Raw genomic sequence first — 22,476 nt, forward strand, 5'->3', positions numbered from 1 at the left:
TTTATACAGAAATCCAAATAAGTGATTTTTCCATTACACATTTCTCCAGACTGTGATTGCGCTTTGTACGTTCTCTCCGTAACATGTTTCTTTGTAATGTGATATCGTTCTCGTTGCATATTCTTGTGCAATGTTTAAAAGAGAAATCTAAAATCATTCCTTTTTCTTCATTATTTATTTATGGCTGTGTATTTAGTGTTTGTATTGTGGTAAAGATAAACATCTCTTGCTTTCCCACAGAATGAATGTCCCTCAGTATAGAGAAGTGTAGTCCTCAAAGCAGAGCTGCACGTCACCTCCTCGACTTCAGTGGAACAAATATCTGTTGTGGCACTGGGAAACATCTTAGACCTAGAGTGAGCGAAACATCCATTTTGGGTGATTTTGAAAAGGATTTTGAAAAGTACAGAGAAACCCTGTGATCGTTATTTATTTATGATGCTGTTTCGCCGAGAACTTTGCCAAGAATAAGAGACTTTGATAGAAAATACAGGGATAAACAGCTTTTTTTTTTTCTACAGAAGGATGATAGAAATACACGTGTACATATATGAGCAATATCACACAAGTAGGAGTGTGATATGGCTCTTTATCAGCATGGCTGTGATTACGCCACACAGGCAACTGTTTTCAACTTTGAGAATAACAATAAATGTTTCTTAAGCACCAGCATGTTGATTTCATGTTAAAAGATCTTCATTAGTCTGATTGCTACAGTAATGTTGTATCTCTAACATAATGTAGTAACAAATGCATTCGCAGTGAGGGTGTATTGAAGGCTGTGGTCGCAGGTTCTAGGTCAGACCCCCAGTGTGCCCTCCTGCAGTCTTCCAATAGAATTACAGCATGTAAACCAGAGGATTACCGCAGACAGTGCCGTTTAGACTCTCCATGCCTCTGTGGATCAGCGCATTCCCATGTTCCTGCTCCAGCCGGATTAACACAACCAGTCCATAGTGTCCTCACCTCTCCATACCTCAGCGCCTGGACTTGCCAGTTGTTTCTCTCACTCTCTCTCCTTTCCCCCTTCTTTCTTCTGGTTCTGAGGCTCCTCTGCTGCCTGCTGGTAATTACCCGGTGCTGATGAAGCCTTCAGAAAAAAAAGCTAGTGTGTGCCACAGGTGCTGTCTACTTTTCTAAAGGTCAAGCAAAGGTGCGAAAGCGACAAGTGTTTTCATCAAAAAAGCTAAGTATACTGTTGATTCAATGCCGACTCTGAAACCATATGTCAGAAAAATTCATAAAAGAGAAACATGGCTGTTCGCTCACCCATTCTTCAATGTAATGCCCAAGGCTGTTATCTGTACTGAAAAAAAGGCAGGAATCATGTGTCCTTCGAATGACTTGAATGCACCTCTTCTGTGTTGAGTGATTATTATTATTATTTTTTTAGAATTTAAAATTCATTGATATTTTTGGGAAGCAGTTTTGTTAAAATTATATTTAAAAAAAGATTTTGTCTGTCAATCCACTGTCATAAAGAGGACATATTGTGTCAAGGTCGGTAAGTCTTTTTAAATATCAGTTCATTTGAAATATTTTTATTTATTTATGTGGTGCAACTCCCCAAAAATGTTAACTTGAAAATACAGTATATTTTAAAACCTATTATAATTGGATATATTCAAAATGTAAATATATGATTACCCTGACCATACCACATGACGAGTAGTAAATATATATATATATATATATATATATATATATATATATACAGTACCAGTCAAAAGTTTGGAAACATTACTATTTTTAATGTTTTTGAAAGAAGTCTCTTATGCTCATCAAGCCTGCAGTTTAAAAAAAACCCCCCAAAAAAACCCAGTAATATTATGAAATATTATTACAATTTAAAATAATGGTTCTCTTTTTTAATATATTTTAAAATGTAATTTATTTTTGTGATGCAAAGCTGAATTTTCATCAGCAAGTACTCCAGTCTTTGGTGTCTTATGATCCTTCAGAAATCATTCTAATATGATGATTTGATACTCAGTTATTATCAATGATGGAAACAGTTGTGCTGATTAATATATTTTTTGGAATACTTTTTTCAGGATTCATTGATGAGTAAAATGTTAACAGCATTTATTCATAAAAACAGCATTTATTCAAAATAAAAACATTTCTAACAATATAAATCGTTACCATCACCTTTTATCAATTTAACGCATCCTTGTTGAATTAAAGTACTAATTTCTTAAAAAAAAAATAGTTATTGTTCCCAAACTTTTGAACGGTAGTGTATATTGTTACAAAAGATTTCTATTCTAAATAAATACAGTTCTTTTTAACTTTTTATTCATCAAATAATCCTGAAAAAAGTATCTCAGGTTATAAAAAAAATATTAAGCAGCACAACTGTTTCCAACATTGATCATAAATCAGCATATTAGAATGATTTCTGAAGGATCATACGACACCAAAGACTGGAGTACTTGCTGATGAAAATTCAGATTTGCATCACAAAAATAAATTACATTTTAAAGTATATTAAAAAAGAGAACCATTATTTTAAATTGTAATAATATTTCATAATATTACTGTTTTTTTTTTTTTTTTTTTTTTTTAACTGCAGGCTTGATGAGCATAAGAGACTTCTTTCAAAAACATTAAAAATAGTAACGTTTCCAAACTTTTGACTGGTACTGTATATATATATATAGGCATAACATCAGGCATAACATTATGACCCCTGACAGGTGAAGTGAATAGCACAGATTATCTCTTCATCATGGCACCTGTTAGTGGGTGGGATATATTAGGCAACAAGTGAACATTTTGTCCTCAAAGTTGATGTGTTAGAAGCAGGAAAAATGTGCAAGTGTAAGGATTTGAGCGAGTTTGACATGGGCCAAATTGTGATTGCTAGACGACTGGGTCAGAGGATCTCCAAAACTGCAGCTCTTGTGGGGTGTTCCCGGTTTGCAGTGGTCAGTATCTATCAAAAGTAGTCTAAGGAAGGAACAGTGGTGAACCGACGACAGGGTCATGGGTGGCCAAGGCTCATGGATGCACGTGGGGAGCGAAGGCTGGCCCGTGTGGTCTGATCCAACAGACGAGCTACTGTAGATCAGATTGCTCAAGAAGTTAATGCTGGTTCTGATAGAAAGGTGTCAGAATACACAGTGCATAGCAGTTTGTTGCGTATGGGGCTGCATAGTCTTAGACCAGTCAGGGTGCCCATGCTGACCCCTGTCCACCTCCAAAAGCGCCAACAGTGGGCACGTGAGCATCAGAACTGGACCACGAAGCAATGGAAGAAGTTGGCCTGGTAAGTAAGTAAGTAAGTAAGAAATCCGTTGAAGATGAATCACGTTTTCTTTTACATCACGGGGATGGCCGTGTGCATGTGCGTCACTTACCTGGGGAACATATGGCACCAGGATGCACTATGGGAAGAAGGCAAGCCGGCAGAGGCAGTGTGATGCTTGGGGCAATGTTCTGCTGGGAAACCTTGGGTCCTGCCATCCATGTGGATGTTACTTTGACACGTACCACCTACCTAAGCATTGTTGCAGACCATGTATACCCTTTCATGAAAATGGTATTCCCTGGTGGCTGTGACCTCTTTCAGCTGGATAATGCGCCCTGACACAAAGCAAAAATGGTTTAGGAATGGTTTTAGGAGCACAACAACTTGTTTGAGGTGTTGACTTGGCCTCCAAATTCCCGGGTCGACGGGTCAGGGCTGTTTTGGCAGCAAAAGGGGTAAAAATAGCAACACAATATTAGGAAGGTGGTCGTAATGTTATGACTGATCGGTGTATATTCAATAGTTCGCTAGGTCTTTCTCCAACCTTCCCCATCACATGCCTTGGGATTCTCTCACACACACACACACACACCCCAGCCACTTTATTAGCTACACCTACTCGTTAACACAGATATCTATCAGAAAATCACATGACAGCAACTCAGTGCATTAAGGCATGTACAGTAGACATGGGGCGTTTCTCAATACCAAGTACGCAAACTTTGGACTTGCCAAGTTTGACTCAGGAGAACGAACTCTCAAGGATGGGAGGACGCAAGTCTGGTAATTCTGCAAATGGAACAGCGGTGTTCTTGATAGCATCACTTAGCTCGCTCTGGCTACTTTGGTTATCTCTTTATGTATATTTTAGGCAACGATACAACAAAATATGTTATAAAACACCAATATGCCTCTTTTCATTTTTTATAAAAAAAAAAACTTAAACTTTTTAATAACCACACAAATGTGGTTCAGGAAGTGCAGTGCGTACATTGATTATCTTCACTGCATGTATATTTATAACAAAATTAAATATAAAACACAACCCTGCCTCTTTTTGTTTTCTTTAAAAACAATATGAAACATTATAATATTGATCATTAAAACTGACATTTAACAAAAAGAGACAGGGTTGTGTCATTTTATTTTATTATACATGTAAATACAGTGAAGAGAATCAGAGTACATTTGCACATATTGCCTGAACTACATGTTATAAATATTATACAAATATTATAAAGGTAAAAGAAGCTATACAATAAGAAATGAAGCAAACGATTCAGTCAAACACAAGTCAGCTCTCTTGTAGGCTATGGCGTTAAATTCAAATAGCCTAAAGATATAAAGTTATGAAACTTCACTTTTGACCTCAGCCAAAACTATTTGCTACGGAAAAAAGTACAGTATAGATTAATTAGACCAAAGATTGCCCGTTAGATATAGGCTACACAAGATGAATTAAGTCTCATGTTTAACCATTAGACTAGAGACATCAGAGCCAGTGGCAAACGTCAGAAGGACTAGCCGAGGAAAGGCTGTTCCAGACGGGGTTAGTGAGTGCTGAGCTCCCTGTGATCGCCTTGATCTCACAATTCTGAAAACGTCTGATTCAATTTTTAAATAGGCACTATCTTTATAAATTAACCACAGATTTGAGCTTTAAACATCTACATTCTCACCTGAAAAACTCTTAAAACTACATTTTGTGACACAATAACAGTAGTATTTTTAAATTACGCGGGTTTTCTTCTCTGCTATTGACGCTTGCTGGTTGGTGCGAGATGCATTCTGGGATACCTAGCTGTCTCATGTCCGCACAAGTCACTTCTCCAATGCATCTTCGATAAAAGGGGAGGATCAAGATTACATCCAGGGATTTGAACTATACTTGGCTAGATGTGAACTTTGAATTGGAAATCCACATTATCACAAGTACAGACAAGACCTTGTATTGAGAAACAGCCAATGTCAAGACAATCTTCAGACTGAGCATCAGAATGGGTAGGAAATGTTATGTAAGTGACTTTGAATGTTGCATGGTTGTTGGTGCCAGTCGGTTTGAAGTAGATGGGCTACAGCAGCAGAAGACCACACCGGGTGCCACTCCTGTTAGCTAACATCAGGAAACTGAGGCTACAGTTTGCAGTGGTAAAAACTTTGCTTGGTCTGATGAGTCTATTTCTTCTGTGACATTCAGGTAGTAGGGTCAGAATTTGGCATAGACAACATGAAAGCATAGATCCATCCTGCCTTGTATCACCGGTTCAGGCTGGTGGTAGTGGTGTAGGGGATATTTTCTTGGCACACTTTGTGCCCCTTAGTACAGATTGAGCATTGTTTAAATGCCACAGCCTACCTGAGTATTGTTGCTGTCCTTTCCTTTATGACCATGGTGTACCATCTTCTGATGGCTGATTCCATCAGGATAACATGTCACAAAGCTCAAATCACCTCAAACTGGTTTCTTGAACATGACAATGAGTTCACTAAACTCAAATGGCCTCCACAATCACCAGATCTCAATCTAATAAAGCATCTTTGGGATGTGATGTGACATTCGCATCATGGAAGTACAGCTGACAAATCTGCTGCAACTACTTGATGCTATCATGTCCACATGGACCAAAATCTTTGATGAATGTTTCCAGCATCTTGTTGAATCTATGCCATAAACAATTAAGGCAGTTCTGAAGGCAAAATTAGTTCAAACCAGCTACTAGCAAAGTCTACCCACTTTATTAGGTACACTTTGCTAGTTGCCAGTTTGACCTCATTTTGCCTTTAGAACTGCCTTTATTCTTTGTGGCTTAGATTCAATAAGATGCTGGAAACATTCATCAGAGATCTTGTATGTTTTAAAAGAAGTAAAAGTTTTTGAAAATCATATGAAACCTTGAATATAAAAAGTACATTACTAGCTTGTCACATGTGTTTTAAACTACAGACCCTTTCCAAAAAATTTGAATATCATGGAAAAGTTTATTTATTTCCATAATTCCAATCAAAACGTTAAACTTCCATAGATTATAGATTCAGGGCCCACAACTTAAACGATTTCAAGTATTTAGTTGTTTATTTGTACATAATTTGGGCTTCCAGCTCATAAAACCCACGAAAACAGGATTTCAAAAAATTTGAATATTACATGAAATCACACAGTAATTACACAGTGATCCCATGGTCATTGAACCAGGTTTTGGTTCTTTTGGCAGTGTGGGCAGGTGCAAATCCTGCTGGAAAATGAAGTCAGCATCTCCATAAAGCTTGTCTGCTGAAGGAAGCATGAAGTGCTCTGAAAATGTCCTGGTAGACGGCTATGTTGAGTGGACAGCACAGTGGAACACAGCCGATGACATGGCTCCCCAAACCAATACAGACTGTGAAAACTTCACACTGGAATTCAAGCATATTGGATTGTGTGCCTCTCCATTCTTCCTCCAGACTCTGGGACCTTGGTTTCCAAATGAGATGCAAAATTTGCTCTCATCAGAAAAGAGGACTTTGGTCCACTGTGCTTTATTAAATCCAGAGTCAACGCAGCCGTCTACCAGGACGTTTTCAGAGCACTTCATGCTTCCTTCATTTTCCAGCAGGATTTGCACCTGCCCACACTGCCAAAATAACTAAAATCAAGGTTAAATCAAAATAACTAAAATCAAGGTTCAATGACCATGGGATCACTGTGTAATTACTGTGTGATTTCATGTAATATTCAAATTTTTTGAAATCCTGTTTTCGTGGGTTTTATGAGCTGGACGCCCAAATTATGTACAAATAAACAACTAAATACTTGAAACCGTTTAAGTTGTGGGCCCTGAATCTATAATCTATGGAAGTTTAACGTTTTGAATGGAATTATGGAAATAAATAAACTTTTCCATGATATTCAAATTTTTTGGAAAGGGTCTGTAGATTTTTAAAAGATCTTTCCAAACCAGTATGACTTCCTTTCTTCTGTTGAATTTCTGAAGAATATCCTGGCCACCTTTTTTCAATATAATGATATAAAGTCAATGTGGTCTTGGCTTGTAAAGCTTAAAAAAGGATGGAAAATCGTAAGGATGTGTAAATAATGACAGAATAATGACATTCTCAAAACTCATCATACTTGTCATCTGTTATTCATGAGAGGAGAGAAGAGAGGGAAAAAAAGAAGAAATAAAAACATTCACAATCATACAGTATGTTCCAATATAAATGACCTCTTCACGTCCATCCCTGTAGTAAGTAAAATTAAACTGCATCTTGGCATCAAGATCAGTGTTCTTTCCAGGTGCTCCCTCCAGGGAGAGATGGAGCATGACGCCACAGTTAGACAGCAAAAGTGCACAACTGCATTCCCCTGAGAAAAAGCACTTAGCAAACCACAGCCTGAAATATTCAACATGGACACATCATTATCTGCTGGCAGGAAGTAGAGACTACATCATACAGGCTTTATGATGTAGGCTAATCCCATCTAAAGAACATTTCCTCATGACTGAATCAGTGTGTCCCTGAAGCCCACCGCCTCCGGCCTCATGCAGCAGATAAAGAGAGGATGCAAGGATCCGGGGTCAGGATCCCACAAGTCTTTCGGACTTTCCCGTTCTGCTGCCTCATAATACTGTTTTGGGGCAAGACTTAAGGGCTGCATCAACTTCAAAACTGCTTTAAATATAAAGGAGAACTGCTTTAAATATAAAGGAGAGAGGCATTTGCTGTCGTTCCTGTCTCCTCCTCCTCTGCTTGTTGGTCTCTCACTCGCTCACTCCTTCGCTCTCCCTGGGAGGCATGTTGTTGGAGAAGGTTGAGTCAGTCCACACTCTGTCAATGTCTTAATAGGATGAGGAGGAAGTTTTTCACAGTTGCCCTAGATATTGCTGAAGGGGATGATAGTGTGTACCCAGCTCTAATTTTAACGCGCTAGTAAGGAAGGAAGTACACTCCATTAAGTGTCATTTCAGATCTTTGCTGATTTAAACATCATATGGATGCGAGCCCTTTTGCTTTTTTCAGTACATATGCAAATATGCGTGAACAGGCAGAATTAGATCAGGTCAATATCTAAATTTCAACAAGGCACTTTTTTCTTCTTCTTTTTGCTCTGTTCATTTTGCATCATTCTCTTTATAATCTTTATAACCATAATTAATGTATTCTGTTTTGAATAAGATTTTTCTAATTTGGTAAATAGTATTACTTTTTAGATATTTTTCTGCATCAAATATTGCCATTCATTACTTGCTTCAGGCAAAAATATTAAACCAAAATGTTAAATAATCACTCATTTGATTTAATAATAAAAAATAGTAATTTATTATTATATTGTATAAATAAACTTAACCTTAAACAATACATGTTATATCCATCTGGTTATTTTCTTTGTGTGTGTTTACTTTAAGTTACAGTTTGCAGAATTTTGTGTCTTGTAAACATTATACAACATGATTTAGATCTGGCCTATTACAAACTGCAAGGCAATGAATACAGAGCTGTCTTTGTTTTATATAAATAATAATAATAATAATAATAAACGTTTCCCCCCAGGTAATTACATTTCTAAAAAATAATTATGAGAAGTGGTAATGCTTGCTGTAAGCTCAAACATGGTCTTTCTGGGAACTTCAAAAACTAATTAGTGAACACAGTGAATACTTTTAAGTGATGAATCTTTGACTTTGGTGCGGTTGTACTCACAAATGTTCAATCTCAATTTATAATTGTTTTTAATCTTTTCTTTTTTATAAACTAATTGACTTTGTTCACAAAGCTTTATTAAAATAGCACACACGTTCACCTCTCTGAAGCCCTGTGCTGTGTATGAAGATTAAATATTAAATAGATTGGCTTTAGTCCAGCATTACAGTCAAATTCATTATTGTTTATCGAATCATTAGTTCAAATTAATATTTCAGTTTAACTGATAATTGTGTTTACAAAACTCTTTTAATCATAAACATATTTTCATTAACTTTTTTCACTTTGTAATTATTTTACGAATGTGTTTGCATGCATCAATAATTGTCAATTGCCAGTTTACTTACAGCGCTTTTACTCTTCATGGATTAATTATAATTTATCTCAGGTAAAGCAGAATAACCTCTGACATAACCATATCCTACTCCAATTAACAAAAGAAAGTCTGTTCGTCTATAGGAAAACAGCTACAGATATTAATTTACCCAAATTATAGTTGGGTATGTTAGATGTCTGCTTTCCCATGGGAAATTATTTGTTGTAAATTGAATTGGGAGGTATTCCTAAGTTGTTTTTAAATAAATCGGACCAATGATAGAGAAGAGTTGTTCAGGAGACCTGTTTGGTGACCTATACTGTAAAAAGTGATCAGTTGACTTAAAGGAACACTCCACCCATTTGCATTAAGCTTTGCATTGTTAGAAACCCAGTCATACTATTGAATGGTTGTGCAACACTCTCTCATTTTCCCCTGAGACGGGAGAAATCCGTATTTACATATTACACTTCCTCCCACAATGACGCAAAAACCGTCATTTTGTATCATTGTCGGAGGAAGTGTAAGAGGGGCGGATTTCTGTTGAGACTACAATCACTAGTTCCCACCCTTTCAGACCCGCCCATAGGGGGTTGGGCCTAATGCGCTAACACAGGGGTTCCCAAACTTTTTAGCCCGCGACCCCCATGATAAATGCGCTGCTGCCCCGCGACCAACCCAGGAGAAGAATAGAGTAAATTTTAAAGTTACTTACACAATGTGTATCTGATATGAATAAAACATGTCTAATTATAATGGAAAGGATTAATTATTGGCTCTTCCTTTTACATCAGTGTGTATTTTACAAACTCTAAATGTATTGTTTTTTTTTAGTACTTATATGTCTGAAACCTAAAATAAACATTATGTGGTTGAAAACACTGAAAAGTTGTGATATATGACAGCTCTGAGCGCGCCTGTCTCTGGCTCAGCGCCAGTCAACGCGCGAGAGCACATTTGAATTTCATGTCATGCACTGACCGTTCTAATCACATCGGTGTGATCGTACGCTCCAGGGACCAGCCAAGACTGATCCCGTGTGATCGTACGTGCGAAAGGGTTAAATCAATTGCAACAAAAATATATAGGGCCTATATATTTTTTCCACTTTTTTTTATAGAAATCATCTTGCGACCCCTGTGCTGGGGTCCGGCGACCCCCCCGGGGGGGGTCACGACCCCCACTTAAGGAACCACTGCGCTAACAGACCTATCACAGATCAGTGCCAGTGCGTTTGATTTCCAATGCCATCCTCTTTTTCCCGGACATGTCCAGCCGTCGAGATCGTCCAAAATGACCGGGATTCGGCTTTTGCTTTCTGCGGTCGCCATTCATTGTTTAGCCTACATGCACACCTTTTGTTTCAATCTAGCTGAATTCATTCCGATTGGTGAATCTGAATGTAGTGTTTACATGAACGATAAACAAGTGATCGGTTTATGTGCGTTTTAACATTGCTAAGAAAATTCCCGCTCCTCCGTGAGAGATGCGAGACCGGTGCGTCTCAGTAATGACGCCTCCGGCCTCACGCCGTTCTCCCGCGCCCCTCAGCCTCGTCATGCTCGCCACAGTAAACATGATGAATGGCGACTGTAGAACGCAAAAGCTGAATCCCGGACATTTTGGGCGATCTCGAAATCCAAGACAAACTCATCACGGAGACTCACTAATAGCTTTGCTTTGTTGTTTTCAACTGCCCTCTCTTACCGGTAGGCGTGGCTTGGGAGTGGCCTCCTAGGGCAGCGAAGCAAGTGCATTCTGGGAGTTGTTTTCTTTCATCCACATAAGCCAAAAATACATTTTCTGGCTTTTCTCAGTCTAGAAAGCTCCAAATTCAAAAATAATTGCACATTTCTTCTACATAAATTACCTATTTTAAATACACATTCATCTTTCCAGAGATGAAGTTTCCCTTTAACTTAAAAAAAGTAAGGAAACCTGTTGCCTTAAAATTAAGTAATAAACTTCATGCGTAATTGAAAAAATTTAGTTATGTGAACACCACTTTACATGTCAAGATGTCAACATAACTAAATGTTTTCAATTACGCATGAAGTTTATAAAGTGGTTCTATAGGAATCACTTTATATTCACAACCACATGACAAATTTATTTATTTATTTTTATTAGTTTGGTGTTGTAAAGTATTACATTTATATTATATTATTATAATTGTACAGTATATACATATTTTAAAGAAATATGTTATTATAGTATAAATTGTGACCGCTCTATATGTGTATGTGTGTGTATATATATTATTAGAAACAAACAAAAGGAATCCTTGGTAAGCTTCTGATGGTACATTTCTGTATCAGTGTTTGTAGAGGATGGCGTGTCCTATAAGCATTTTCTATATTATTACCTCGCTTAACTCTTAGAAGACTTTGAGCATAACTGTAAGTTTGCTGCAAAATTAAAGTCCACTCATCTATTTTTGATGGCAAAGCCACACGTCAGCCAGCGTATTGAGGTGTTTTTGAAATATACATGCAGAGATGCTTTGGATGACTTAAGACGACTGTCATGATGATGGTGTTTGTGTGGTTAATAAGCCTGTGGGGGCATTCATGCTTTGGCTGTTTGCATGACAGGTGCTGCTTTGCATCGTCAGCATTTCGTTTATGTCGATTGAACCACAAACTACTTGTGAAGTACTGTTTACAAATTGCCTGAGGCAGGGCTCCATCGATATGACCCTGCTTGCAATATGTTAGTATAGTGATGCATCCCATAAAGTCCCAGTGGAGCGTCCTGGTAAGGAAGGGCATAACTGCTCAAATTAATTGCTAGACACAGGTGGTAATCCTGAGAACATGGATTCAGTGAGGTGAACTCAATAGAATTGCAGGTCAGCATTGACAATATGGTAATTGCTTGGATGGTGTGTCTTTAAGTGAAAACAGAGAAAACAGGCCTAAAAATGTTTTTTTATTATTTTTTATTACTAGCTCTGTAAGACCAGTTGTTCAGATTTTGTACGAGCTTTGCACTGTCAGAATTTTTATTGGCGTCACGACAAAATATATACATGCATATTTAGTAATACATTTTATACGTATCAGAAATACAGATTTTATTTTTACCAAAACAGACAAAGTTTGGGCTTAGTAAGATCTTTTAATGATTTGGAAATGTCTGTTATTCTTACCCATGCTGTATTAATTTCATGAAGTAAAAACAGTAATATTGTGAAATGTTATTACAATTTTAAATAACGTTTTTTCTATTTTAATACATTTTAAAATGTAATTTATTTCTGTGATGGCAAAGCTGAATTTTCAACAGACATTACTTTAGTGTCAGATGATCCTTCAGAAATCATTCTAATATGCTCAGATACATTTGTCAATGTTGAAAGCAGTTGTGCTGCTTGTTATTTTTGCACTGCTTAATATTTTTGCTTCATTTTTTTAAGCCATGATTTAAAAAAATCATCGGCATTCCTTAATGAATAGAAAGGTCAGAAGAAAAGCATTTATTTAAAATAGAAATCTTTTGTAACATTATAAATGTCTTTACTGTCTAATTTTTATCAATTTAATGCTTCACTGCTGAATAAATTATTCATTAATTATAAAAAAAAGAAAGCTAACCCAAATTGTTTACAGTAGCTGTAGGTTTTTAATTTTCTATAATAAAAAGAATTTGCAATAATATATGTTTTATATTGTATTTTGGGGTATTTTGATTTCATTATTTTCATCATTCACTCATCTTCATGTTTTTCCAAACCCATGTGACTTCCTTCTTTAGTGTTCCAAAGAAGCATGAAAGTCATACAGGTTTTGAACGACATGAGGGTGAGTAAATGATGACAGCATTTTCTAACTTTCCCTTGAAGAGCTTTTTAAAAAAAAAACAAATATGTCACTGGTAAAATATGTACTAAAATCTTTGCTTTAAGACACTACTTTAAGACAGGAGCGGGTGATAAATGGCAAGCTTATGAAGACACCTTGCTTGTGGTGATCTTTGCATTGACTTTCCTCTGCCTTGCACTACAGCAAAGTGTCACATCATCACCCTAAGAGGTTATTGAAACCCTGGCATTACCAGCCATGAGGTCGCTCATATCCACACTTCACCTTTGCAACTATCTGCTAACTCCAGCTCTGTGGCAGTGGCGGCAATCGCATGTGATGAAGATGAACAGATCCATGCGTGAAGTGCAGAAACGGCCAGAGCAGACAGCGTTACGCCCGCACACAAAATGTGAATGTGCAGAATAGAGCGAGGCATTATGGGATGCTAATGGTGTCATTCTCTTGCCAGAGAGCTTGTTTCTATTCCACAGTGAGAAATTAGCTCTTATCTGTCCCTCTGAAGATAAGAGGCAGAACTCTCTCTCTCTCTCTCTCTCTCTCTCTCTCTCTCTCTCTCTCTCTCTCTCTCTCTCTCTCTCTCTCTCTCTCTCTCTCTCTCTCTCTCTCTCTCTCTCTCTCTCTCTCTCTCTCTCGCCTCTTTTCTGCTTGAAATTTACAGTACTGTTTTTTTACAACTATACACTGAACCGCCAAAGAATGACAGTTCTGCTTCAGCAATTGTGACGATGATACTTTTTAGAGCACTCTTATTTGAACGTCGCCATGCCGGCCCGTTGTGATTCTCACTGCTCCCAGAAGTCAACATGATGAGCGATGAGTACAGAGAACAGCATTTGTTTAAAATATAAATCTTTTGTAACATTATAAATATCTTTACTTTCACCTTTGATCAATGTAACACACTTTTAATTAAGTTCTGACAAAAACAAAACAAAACACTGACCCCAAATTGTTGAACGGTAGTGTATTTTGGGGTATCCTGCTTTTATTTGGCAGTGCAATGTGTCTATTTCATGCTTTTAAAGTGATAGTACACCAAACATTTTTTAGAAAATTCTTTCATCATTTACTTACCCTCATGTTGTTGCAATTCCTTCTTTTGTATTCCATGAAGGCTTGGAACAACACGAGGGTTAGTAAATGATGAAACATAAATTTGTTTTTGGGTAAAATATATAAAAGACACTACTTCAAGACAGGAGCAGTTGGTAAATAGTCGTCTAGTCATCTACCTCCTAGAATGCTCTGATTTGAACATCGCCAGGTCGGCCTGTTGTGTTTCTCACTGTTCCCAGAAGTCAACATGATGAGCGGCGAGCCCAACGGTCGATGGATGTGTCGATTCAGCAATACGGCTACATGTATTCCCTCGGTGGATAATATTTTATTGATTAGATGAGGCTTGAAATTTCTCACAGGCATTTAGCATCCCTCCCTTGCTGTAAATATAGCTGTTATGAGTTTATGTAGACATGCTCAAGAAGACCTTTATCAGATATTGCAGATTCGGGTTCCATGGACGTTCTCTGGGTTTTATATTACATTGTTGCGCAATCAAACCATAATTACCGATTTTAGACTCGCATTTGCTTTGGATCTGCTTTTCAGGGACACTCTTCAAAATTCAATTCCTTGAGATCAATACGGAGACACTTAAAAGCATAGCAGTGTCCTTAACCTCAAAAACATTTGTTTTAATGAATGAACCTTTGTGAATCAATCAATTATACATCATAAAAACATTCCACCTGCTCCCACAAGAGAGGAAATGGACTGATAAAAAAATGTTTAATGGCTGAAATTGAAGGTTGATTGTCTATTGAATTGTGCTATTTTATAAATGCATCTGAGTAAAAGAGACAGGAACAACATTCTTTCTCTTTTTTTATTTGCACCAGAAAACGATTTAAGGAACAGCCATTCTGTAAGATCAAGAGTGTCCTGTTATAGCTGCATAGACATCCAGTTCAAGAGAATCAATTTATTTAAGCTTCAGCTTGAAATTATAAACATTAGTCAGGCTAGTCCTTTCTCACCTTCAATTACGCGCATAGATCAGTTTTAATTGTGAAGACAGGTAATCAAAAATTTTCACTATTATATTATATTATGTTTCTATTATATTGAGACATGACTATACAGTATATAATGCATCAATTGTCGAGTCATCTATGTTCTTCCTAATCACATGAGGTTTTAGATCTCAGCTTTCTATGTAGGGAATAAGATTGCTCACTAGGTTTTAGAACAGTGCATTTGGATCTGGGTGTATTGAATTTCCATGTTAATATTCTGGACTGCCCAGCCCCATGACTAGCTGGCTGAATTGATGATAAGCCACTAAAGGCAGAGTACATATGAGAAGAATGAATAAACGGTCTCAAAGGTTAGCATACAAACCGTTTTCTACACAAAACTTTTTTGCAGGATCTTTGAATGCAGCTTGAAATTCAACAATATCAATTCTTGTCGAAGAAAATACACACACTTTCACATGCTCGCACCCCTTTGAGCCCATTAATATTTCAGGTGATTTTATTACATAATGATAGTTAGTAGGCTGGTACTTCAGACAAATTTGATAAGAATGAACTTAAAATGGCTGCCTTGGGTTAAAAAAAAAGTCCCCAGCGCCTCTGAAGTGGATAGTTATGTAAAGGCTCTGTCATATTAGCCTCCATGGGATGGTGTGTACCCTGTCTAATCCCAGTCTAAATATTATGCTAATGACTAGCCAGAGCCCATGATAATACGACTCATAATGTGCAGTGTTATGTTGGATTGATGTGTTTCAAGCCTCTCGTGTATGAAGGTGAGCTGCATTACCTCTCAGATCCATTGAGGGATTTGTTTGTTTGTTTGTTTGTTTGTTTTTTAAACAAGGTTGTTTTGGTGCCATGTTTATGAATGCAGAAAGGGTGACATTTGTATTGCATGGACAAAGCATGACATTTGTACTGGTACAAAGCTGGACATAGAAGTATATGCGTCAGCTTTTTATTTCATTTTTTTGGTGCAATTTGTATTCTGTCATAAAGTACTTTCTTTGGAAACTTCAAAAGCATCAAAGTCATTTACATTCCTGTCTTCCAAACCCCTTCAAATCATGTTTTGATTGAGCAGGAAAATCTTTTTCCAACACTCTCTTGCAGGGGACCCGGAAATTTGTATCTCTGTGGAGAGTATTTTTTCACAGGTAGCTCGACGTACTTCAGGAAGTATTGCTTTTGTCTCTACGCTATTGTTTTATTGGGCAAATAAATCGATAGTTGTTTTCTGTTATTATCCGACTCAAGAGGAAAAATGAGCACAGTAGGGCAACAAATTGTTTGTTTATGTGGCACACATTAGCTAAGTGTAATTAGAGTTTGGTGAACAGATTTGTGCTTGCGTATTAGAGCATAGCCCTAAATTACTCGTCTAAATCATGATTGTTTGCTCCGTGCTGTGTTTCTATGCAAAAGCTTGTTTTTTTGTCGCTTGTTCGTGTGTGCGTGCGTGCGTGCGTGCGTGCGTGTGTTCCTGTTGCATTGTATAAGTAATTGATTTTTACATCGCTTTTCTTAAGCGGGACTAACTTATGTTTACTTAACATCAAAATGTGAGATATTCAGCAAATGTGGTGAGTCATAGTCTGATTGTAATTTACTGTGTTTTAAAAATAACCAGAACCAGATAGGTGTGTGTGCGTGTGTGTGCGCGTGCATGTGCGTGCATGTAGCACAAATATAAAATTGTAGCACAAGTATAAAACGTATGTTAGTAGTGCAGTTCTTCACTTAAAACAGGCATATTACTGACAAATGACATTAATTTTCCATACAGGGCACACAAAATACAAACCTAAAATCCAGAAATGTTTTCAGACCAAAAATGGTCGACTACAGGAACACCTCTTGCTAAGCTTTAAGTCAATTTTGTTTATATAGCCCAACATCACTAATCTCAATCCAAACAACATCCATCTGTTTTGTTTGAGCAATTGAAAATACTGCTTTATTTTCCTATAAATCATTAGAAAGATCTAAAGTTTTATTATAAATTATTAAATTATAATGAAAAAAATCTGTGACTGTAATTTCTTACTCATTGTCAGAAAATCCTATGCATTTTATGCTGAGAGCGAGAGAAAGAAAAAAAATGTATCTACACTGGAGACAAACATATGGATTTGCATATGTTTACTTGACATTTCTTTGGAGAGATGTACTATTTTTCCTATTTTTTATTCAAAATAGGGTGTTGTGGACATTAGTGAGTACACAGGTCTGTTTCATTGATACTTGTAGCTGGAGGGCGCCCCTGCAAGCGAGACTCATTGAAGTCATAAAACTTATAACGTTCCAGGAAATCCTCTATAAGGACAAAGACAATAAACATACGATTGCGACACAATATGGTTTATACGTGTTCTAGACATTGCGTGTATTTTTATAAGAGGAAGATTTCTATTTCTATTTTATATTTATATAAGAAGATTATATTTGACTTCTCTGATCTACATATGTGCATTTCAAGACATTTGAAGGCTTGTTAAATGGATAAGAAATAGCTTTAAAACCATGTCAGTGGGCAGTAGATTATTTTTCAATTCCTGCTCTCTCCTCCTCCTCAAACTTTGACTGGTAGTCTTTTCATTTTCATCTGTGTCAGTGAAAAAAGTTAACATAGGGTCAACTGATATTAAGCCTATGGGGCCTATTTGAACGATCTGAAACGCAAGTGTCAAGCGCAAAGCACAAGTAACTTTGTGGGCGGGTCTTGGGCGCTGTTGCTATTTTCCCGGCGGGATAAATGACTCTTGCGCCCGGCGCAAATCTAAAAGGGGTTGGTCTGAAGTAGCTTCATTATTCATAGGTGTGGTTTGGGCATAACGTGAAATAAACCAATCAGAGAGTCATCTCACATTCCCTTTAAGAGCAGATGCGCTTTTTCCATAGCGGATTGCTATTGTAACGGCGGATTTGCCAGGCGCGCGCATGGAGCGGTTCACAGCCAAGGAGAGCAACGCTCTCGTCACGGCCGTAAAAGAGAGAAGTTACATTGAAATGGAGAAACCCACCCAAATGAACTTCGGTTAAACAGGCGTATGATAATTTGGGTAAATGTGTAAGCTAGATGTATGCTTTTATAATAAATTGTCTGTCTATCTATCTATCTATCTATCTATTATAATAATGTATGATTTGCAAAAATGAAAACTGCTGCTTCTGTGTAGATGAGAGAATCAAAGTGCGCGTTGTGCACACGCTACATTGATTATGGCCAAGCATGTGCCCTTAAAATAGCATATGAATAACATGCGCAACACGCCACTGACTTTAAACTATTTTTTCCTGGTTAGTGGCGCAATTGTTTTCTAAACCTGCAAAATAGCATGAAGGAACGTTTGCGCTGGAACACGCCTCCTCTTTGCGCTGAACCGCCCTGGGGAGCGCAAGTGTATTTCCTAACTTACCGACGTTCGTCTCTGGAGGGAAAAGTCCGCTTTGCGCGGGTGCAAAATAGGAATGATACATGCGTCGGTGTACAAAGTCAGTTGCGCTGGGTGCAAGATAGGGCCCTAAATGTTTTATTAATCATTTTCTTAGACAAGTTAGTTTGCTGAAGGTTACGCATGTGTTAACCTTCCCTGTTTCTGTTTCCTAACCGTGGTTGGGAGACACAGGGGAGATCCGTCTTCTCCAGGGCCGGAAGTTCTCCTCCCGGGGTTAACTCCCTAAACATTCACGCTGTTTAGTGTGATGGTAGCATATAAAAACAAAGAGGCCGTCTTGCCGAAGAGTTTGGGTGCTTTATTTTGCTGGCTGCACTGAAGTACACTGCACATAGACTAGCTAACTACCTGCACTGGTCACCGTATCACTCTCACACACTCTCATCCGCTGCTTTTCGGGGATCAGACAGGGGGGAGGGGCGTGCCTTGGACACGCGCACTCACTCACTCTCATTCACACACACACACTGAGCTGTCCTAAACTAAACACATTGGAGACACATCCCACACACACCTGCTAGGTAAATAACTTTATTAAATTCATTCACAGTATGTACACATTCATTACTAAATGTATGCCTAATGTGATGAAAACGGCTTCCTTAATATTTATTTTCCCCTCACATTGACTGTTCCTAATTATTACATTAAGCTACATGACGAAAATTAGCTATATAGGCCTATTTTCAATTCAAATGGTAAAATTAGACAAACGTTTATTAGGTTGTCTGATTATTTTGATGGCCGTTTAAAATTATATCCTAAAACAGCTGTCAGATATGAAATGCTTAGTTTAGCTACTTACATCTTATCTCACACTTTATGACTGTTTACTAAAGCTTCTGTGAGCATTAAGCCCGCCTACTTTGATTTGATTGGTCATCTCAAATATTTTGACATTAACGAGCAGAGACATGCCAATAAGGCAGCTCAGATGAGAAGATCTTGGTGCTGTGCAATATCCTTGCAGCACTATAATACTATATTAGGCAATTATTTCACAACATTTATTATATAGACCTCGGAAAAATACAGATGCCCAGATCTCGGTAACCTCATAGCTGGCTACGGCCATGGCTGCACACTTAACCAGCTTTCAGGCGGCACCAACCAGACACATCAGAGATCTTTGTCACATGAAAGGAAAAATATGTTTTTGTTGCATCTGTTGAAATCAAATGGCTAGTTTTCACAATGATTTATTTTTTAAGCAAGACGGTGAAACCCCTTTTTTTGAGACACCAAAGATTAATTTAGTATAACACAGAGGAGTATTTAATTGCTCAAAAGTTGCTCTATAAAAACTTAAGAATTATTTGAAATCGCTGTTATGTTTTGTATAATTATGAACTTCTTTGATGTTTGTTCTTTAGTCTCAGAACTTTCTTTCTCAAATTATTTAGGAGAAATTAAAAATGAAACAAATAAGAAATGCAAAACTATAAAAATGAATGTGGAATAGTATTGTACCATTGAAATGTTTTGGGTTGGTAAGATTTATGTTATATTTTTGAAAGAAGTCTTTCATGTTCATCAAGGCTGCATTTTTTTAAATTAAAAATACAGTAAAAACAGTAATGTGAAATATTATAGTTTAAAATAACTGTTTTCTATTTTAATATATTTAAAAATTAAATGTATTCCTGTAATGTCAAAGCTGAATTTTCAGCAGTCATTACTCCAGACTTCAGTGTCACCTGATACTTCAGAAATCATTCTAATATGCTGATTTGGTGCTCAAGAAACTTATTATCAATGGTCAAACTGGTTGTACTCCCTAATATTTTTGTGGAAACTGATACTTTTTTTTTTTTTTTTTCAGGATTTTTTAATTAATAGAATGGTGAAAAAAACACCATTTATTTGAAATCTATTTTTTTTTAATAATATTGTCTTTACTGTCACTTTTGATCAATTAAATTTGTGCTTGCTAAATAAGTGTTAATTTCTTTCCAAAACAAATAAAATATTACTGACCCCAGTAACATCATGTTTTAGTTAAAGGGCACATAACACACAGTTTCTGCCAACCTCATGTTAATCTTGAATACCTATAGAGTAGCATTGCATCTTCATATCTCCGAAGAGTCTTAAGTTTTTAGTTAGTTAGAAAAACTAACTGCACCCACTGTTCCCCTAACGCTGGGTTCTTTGGGAAGCTGAACAAGGTTATCTTTCCCTCACATCCAAAAACACACTTCTTTGGTGACATTGTTGATTTTGTGCTCTAAAAACAAAATGACAGCGCTGCCGACGGCTTCTGTAACCCGAACGAAGCACGTTGATGGGTGTGCTGTTGCTCGCGCTCTTCTAGGAAAAGAATCATACAGGGCCATACTCAAAAAAAACTTTCCGAAACTTATACGAATCCTGAAGGAGTGTATTTGGCACAGAAATACATCCAACTAATTTGTTTAAACTTGGCAAGGTTTAGCACGAGAATCCAACTCTTTAACAGTGTAAATAAGTCAGAATGCATAAAATAGCATTTGACATCCCCTTTAATATATAAATCTCTGACTTTTCATTGGAAACTTTATATTTACAGAATTTAGCACAGTTTGAGACATTGTTGAGATCTCATGCGAAATTCTAGAGGAGATACATGGGAGATAATGGGCCATTTTTCAGGAGAAGCATCTGGGGTGCAAGTCCATTGTCCAAGCAATGTCCATTCAATCTCCATTTAAAATTATTGATCTGTAAGAGAAGCAACTGATATATTATCAAGTTCTCATTTATGACGTTTATTTCTTATGAAGAGATGAAAGCCAAAAAGAAAGAAGAAAGAAACTCCCATTGTGCTTGTGTTCTGAAATGAACTAATTTACGTTACTGAAAAAATCTATGAGCTCTTAGTGTAATCAATACATCTTTCTGTGCATGCCTTGAACTTACTGTGAACTTTCTGCATTTTTTAGCTTGCCACTTGGGACCCCATCCACGGATTGAACGGGACACTGACAGATCGAAAGCTTGAAAACAACATGCGTGGGGTCGTCCTGCGGGTGGTCACTGTACTGGTAGGTACTCTTACAGCATTACCAGTCAAGGTCACAACTACAACAGTCTTCATAACTACAAAGTTTTACAAGATGTCAGTGTTCTAATATTCACTGTTGCTCTGTAATGGTCTCTCCCTTTACCTCTAATGTAAATGACATCAAACTGACTTAATTAGGACTCCCCTCTGTTTGACTGGACCTCATAAGGATGAAGTAACCCCAGAGTAATCCATATTCATTCCAGTGAGCTCCAGAGGTCTGTTCACATCAAGTCACCGGTCTCTAAGTTCATTAAGAGTGACTTTTGGGGTGCGATGAACGTAGACCAGGGGAGCTGGGTTATATTGAGATTTGAGTTTTGCTATCTTCCCTCCAGCGCCGATTTGAGTGAGTCCCTGGAGTTCTTTAAAGATTCAGAGGTTTAAATTCTTCATATCCCTGCTTTGAAGTCAGTAGGAGAAATAAGCGGTGATGCTGCTACTCTGCGTATCTCTCTCTCTCTCTCTCTCTCTCTCTCTCTCTCTCTCTACCCCTCTTTTTTCCTTTATTCTGTGATTTCTCACCCTGACAGAATGCTCTGTGAATAACTTACGTCCACAATCGCTAACAATGAGCAGTCGGCGGAGGCTGTCATGTAAATTAACTCCCCCTAGTGGCATATGAGTCAGGGGACTAGAACTGAATCCACGTGTGCTCATGTTGCCAAACACAGTTTAATTTGAGAGCTGAAAGATTGTGTGGTCCAGAAGGAATCTGCAAAATTCTGCAAATATGGTCTTATTGGTCATTGACCGTATTATCAAATTAGATCAAATATTTAATAAACAAACACACAAGCGCTTAGTGGAACCATGGAATTTTATAAAGGATGAGCCATGCAATTATAAAGTCTAACCAGA

At 37.3% G+C, this 22,476-nt stretch overlaps 1 protein-coding gene across 1 annotated transcript in view; it reads left to right on the forward strand.

Moving 5' to 3' along the window:
* grid2 (glutamate receptor, ionotropic, delta 2) overlaps positions 1-22,476 on the forward strand; it is a gene marked incomplete at both ends in the record, with an annotated part of 472,158 nt that overhangs the window by 355,325 nt on the left and 94,357 nt on the right. The window contains one exon of the mRNA XM_081348596.1: positions 21,494-21,595. Coding sequence (XP_081204722.1) covers positions 21,494-21,595 — 102 coding nt within the window. The remainder of the gene's footprint in view (positions 1-21,493; positions 21,596-22,476) is intronic.

The sequence above is a fragment of the Scardinius erythrophthalmus genome (genome assembly GCF_964197995.2).
Source record: "Scardinius erythrophthalmus genome assembly, chromosome: 20".
Lineage (NCBI taxonomy): Eukaryota > Metazoa > Chordata > Actinopteri > Cypriniformes > Leuciscidae > Scardinius > Scardinius erythrophthalmus.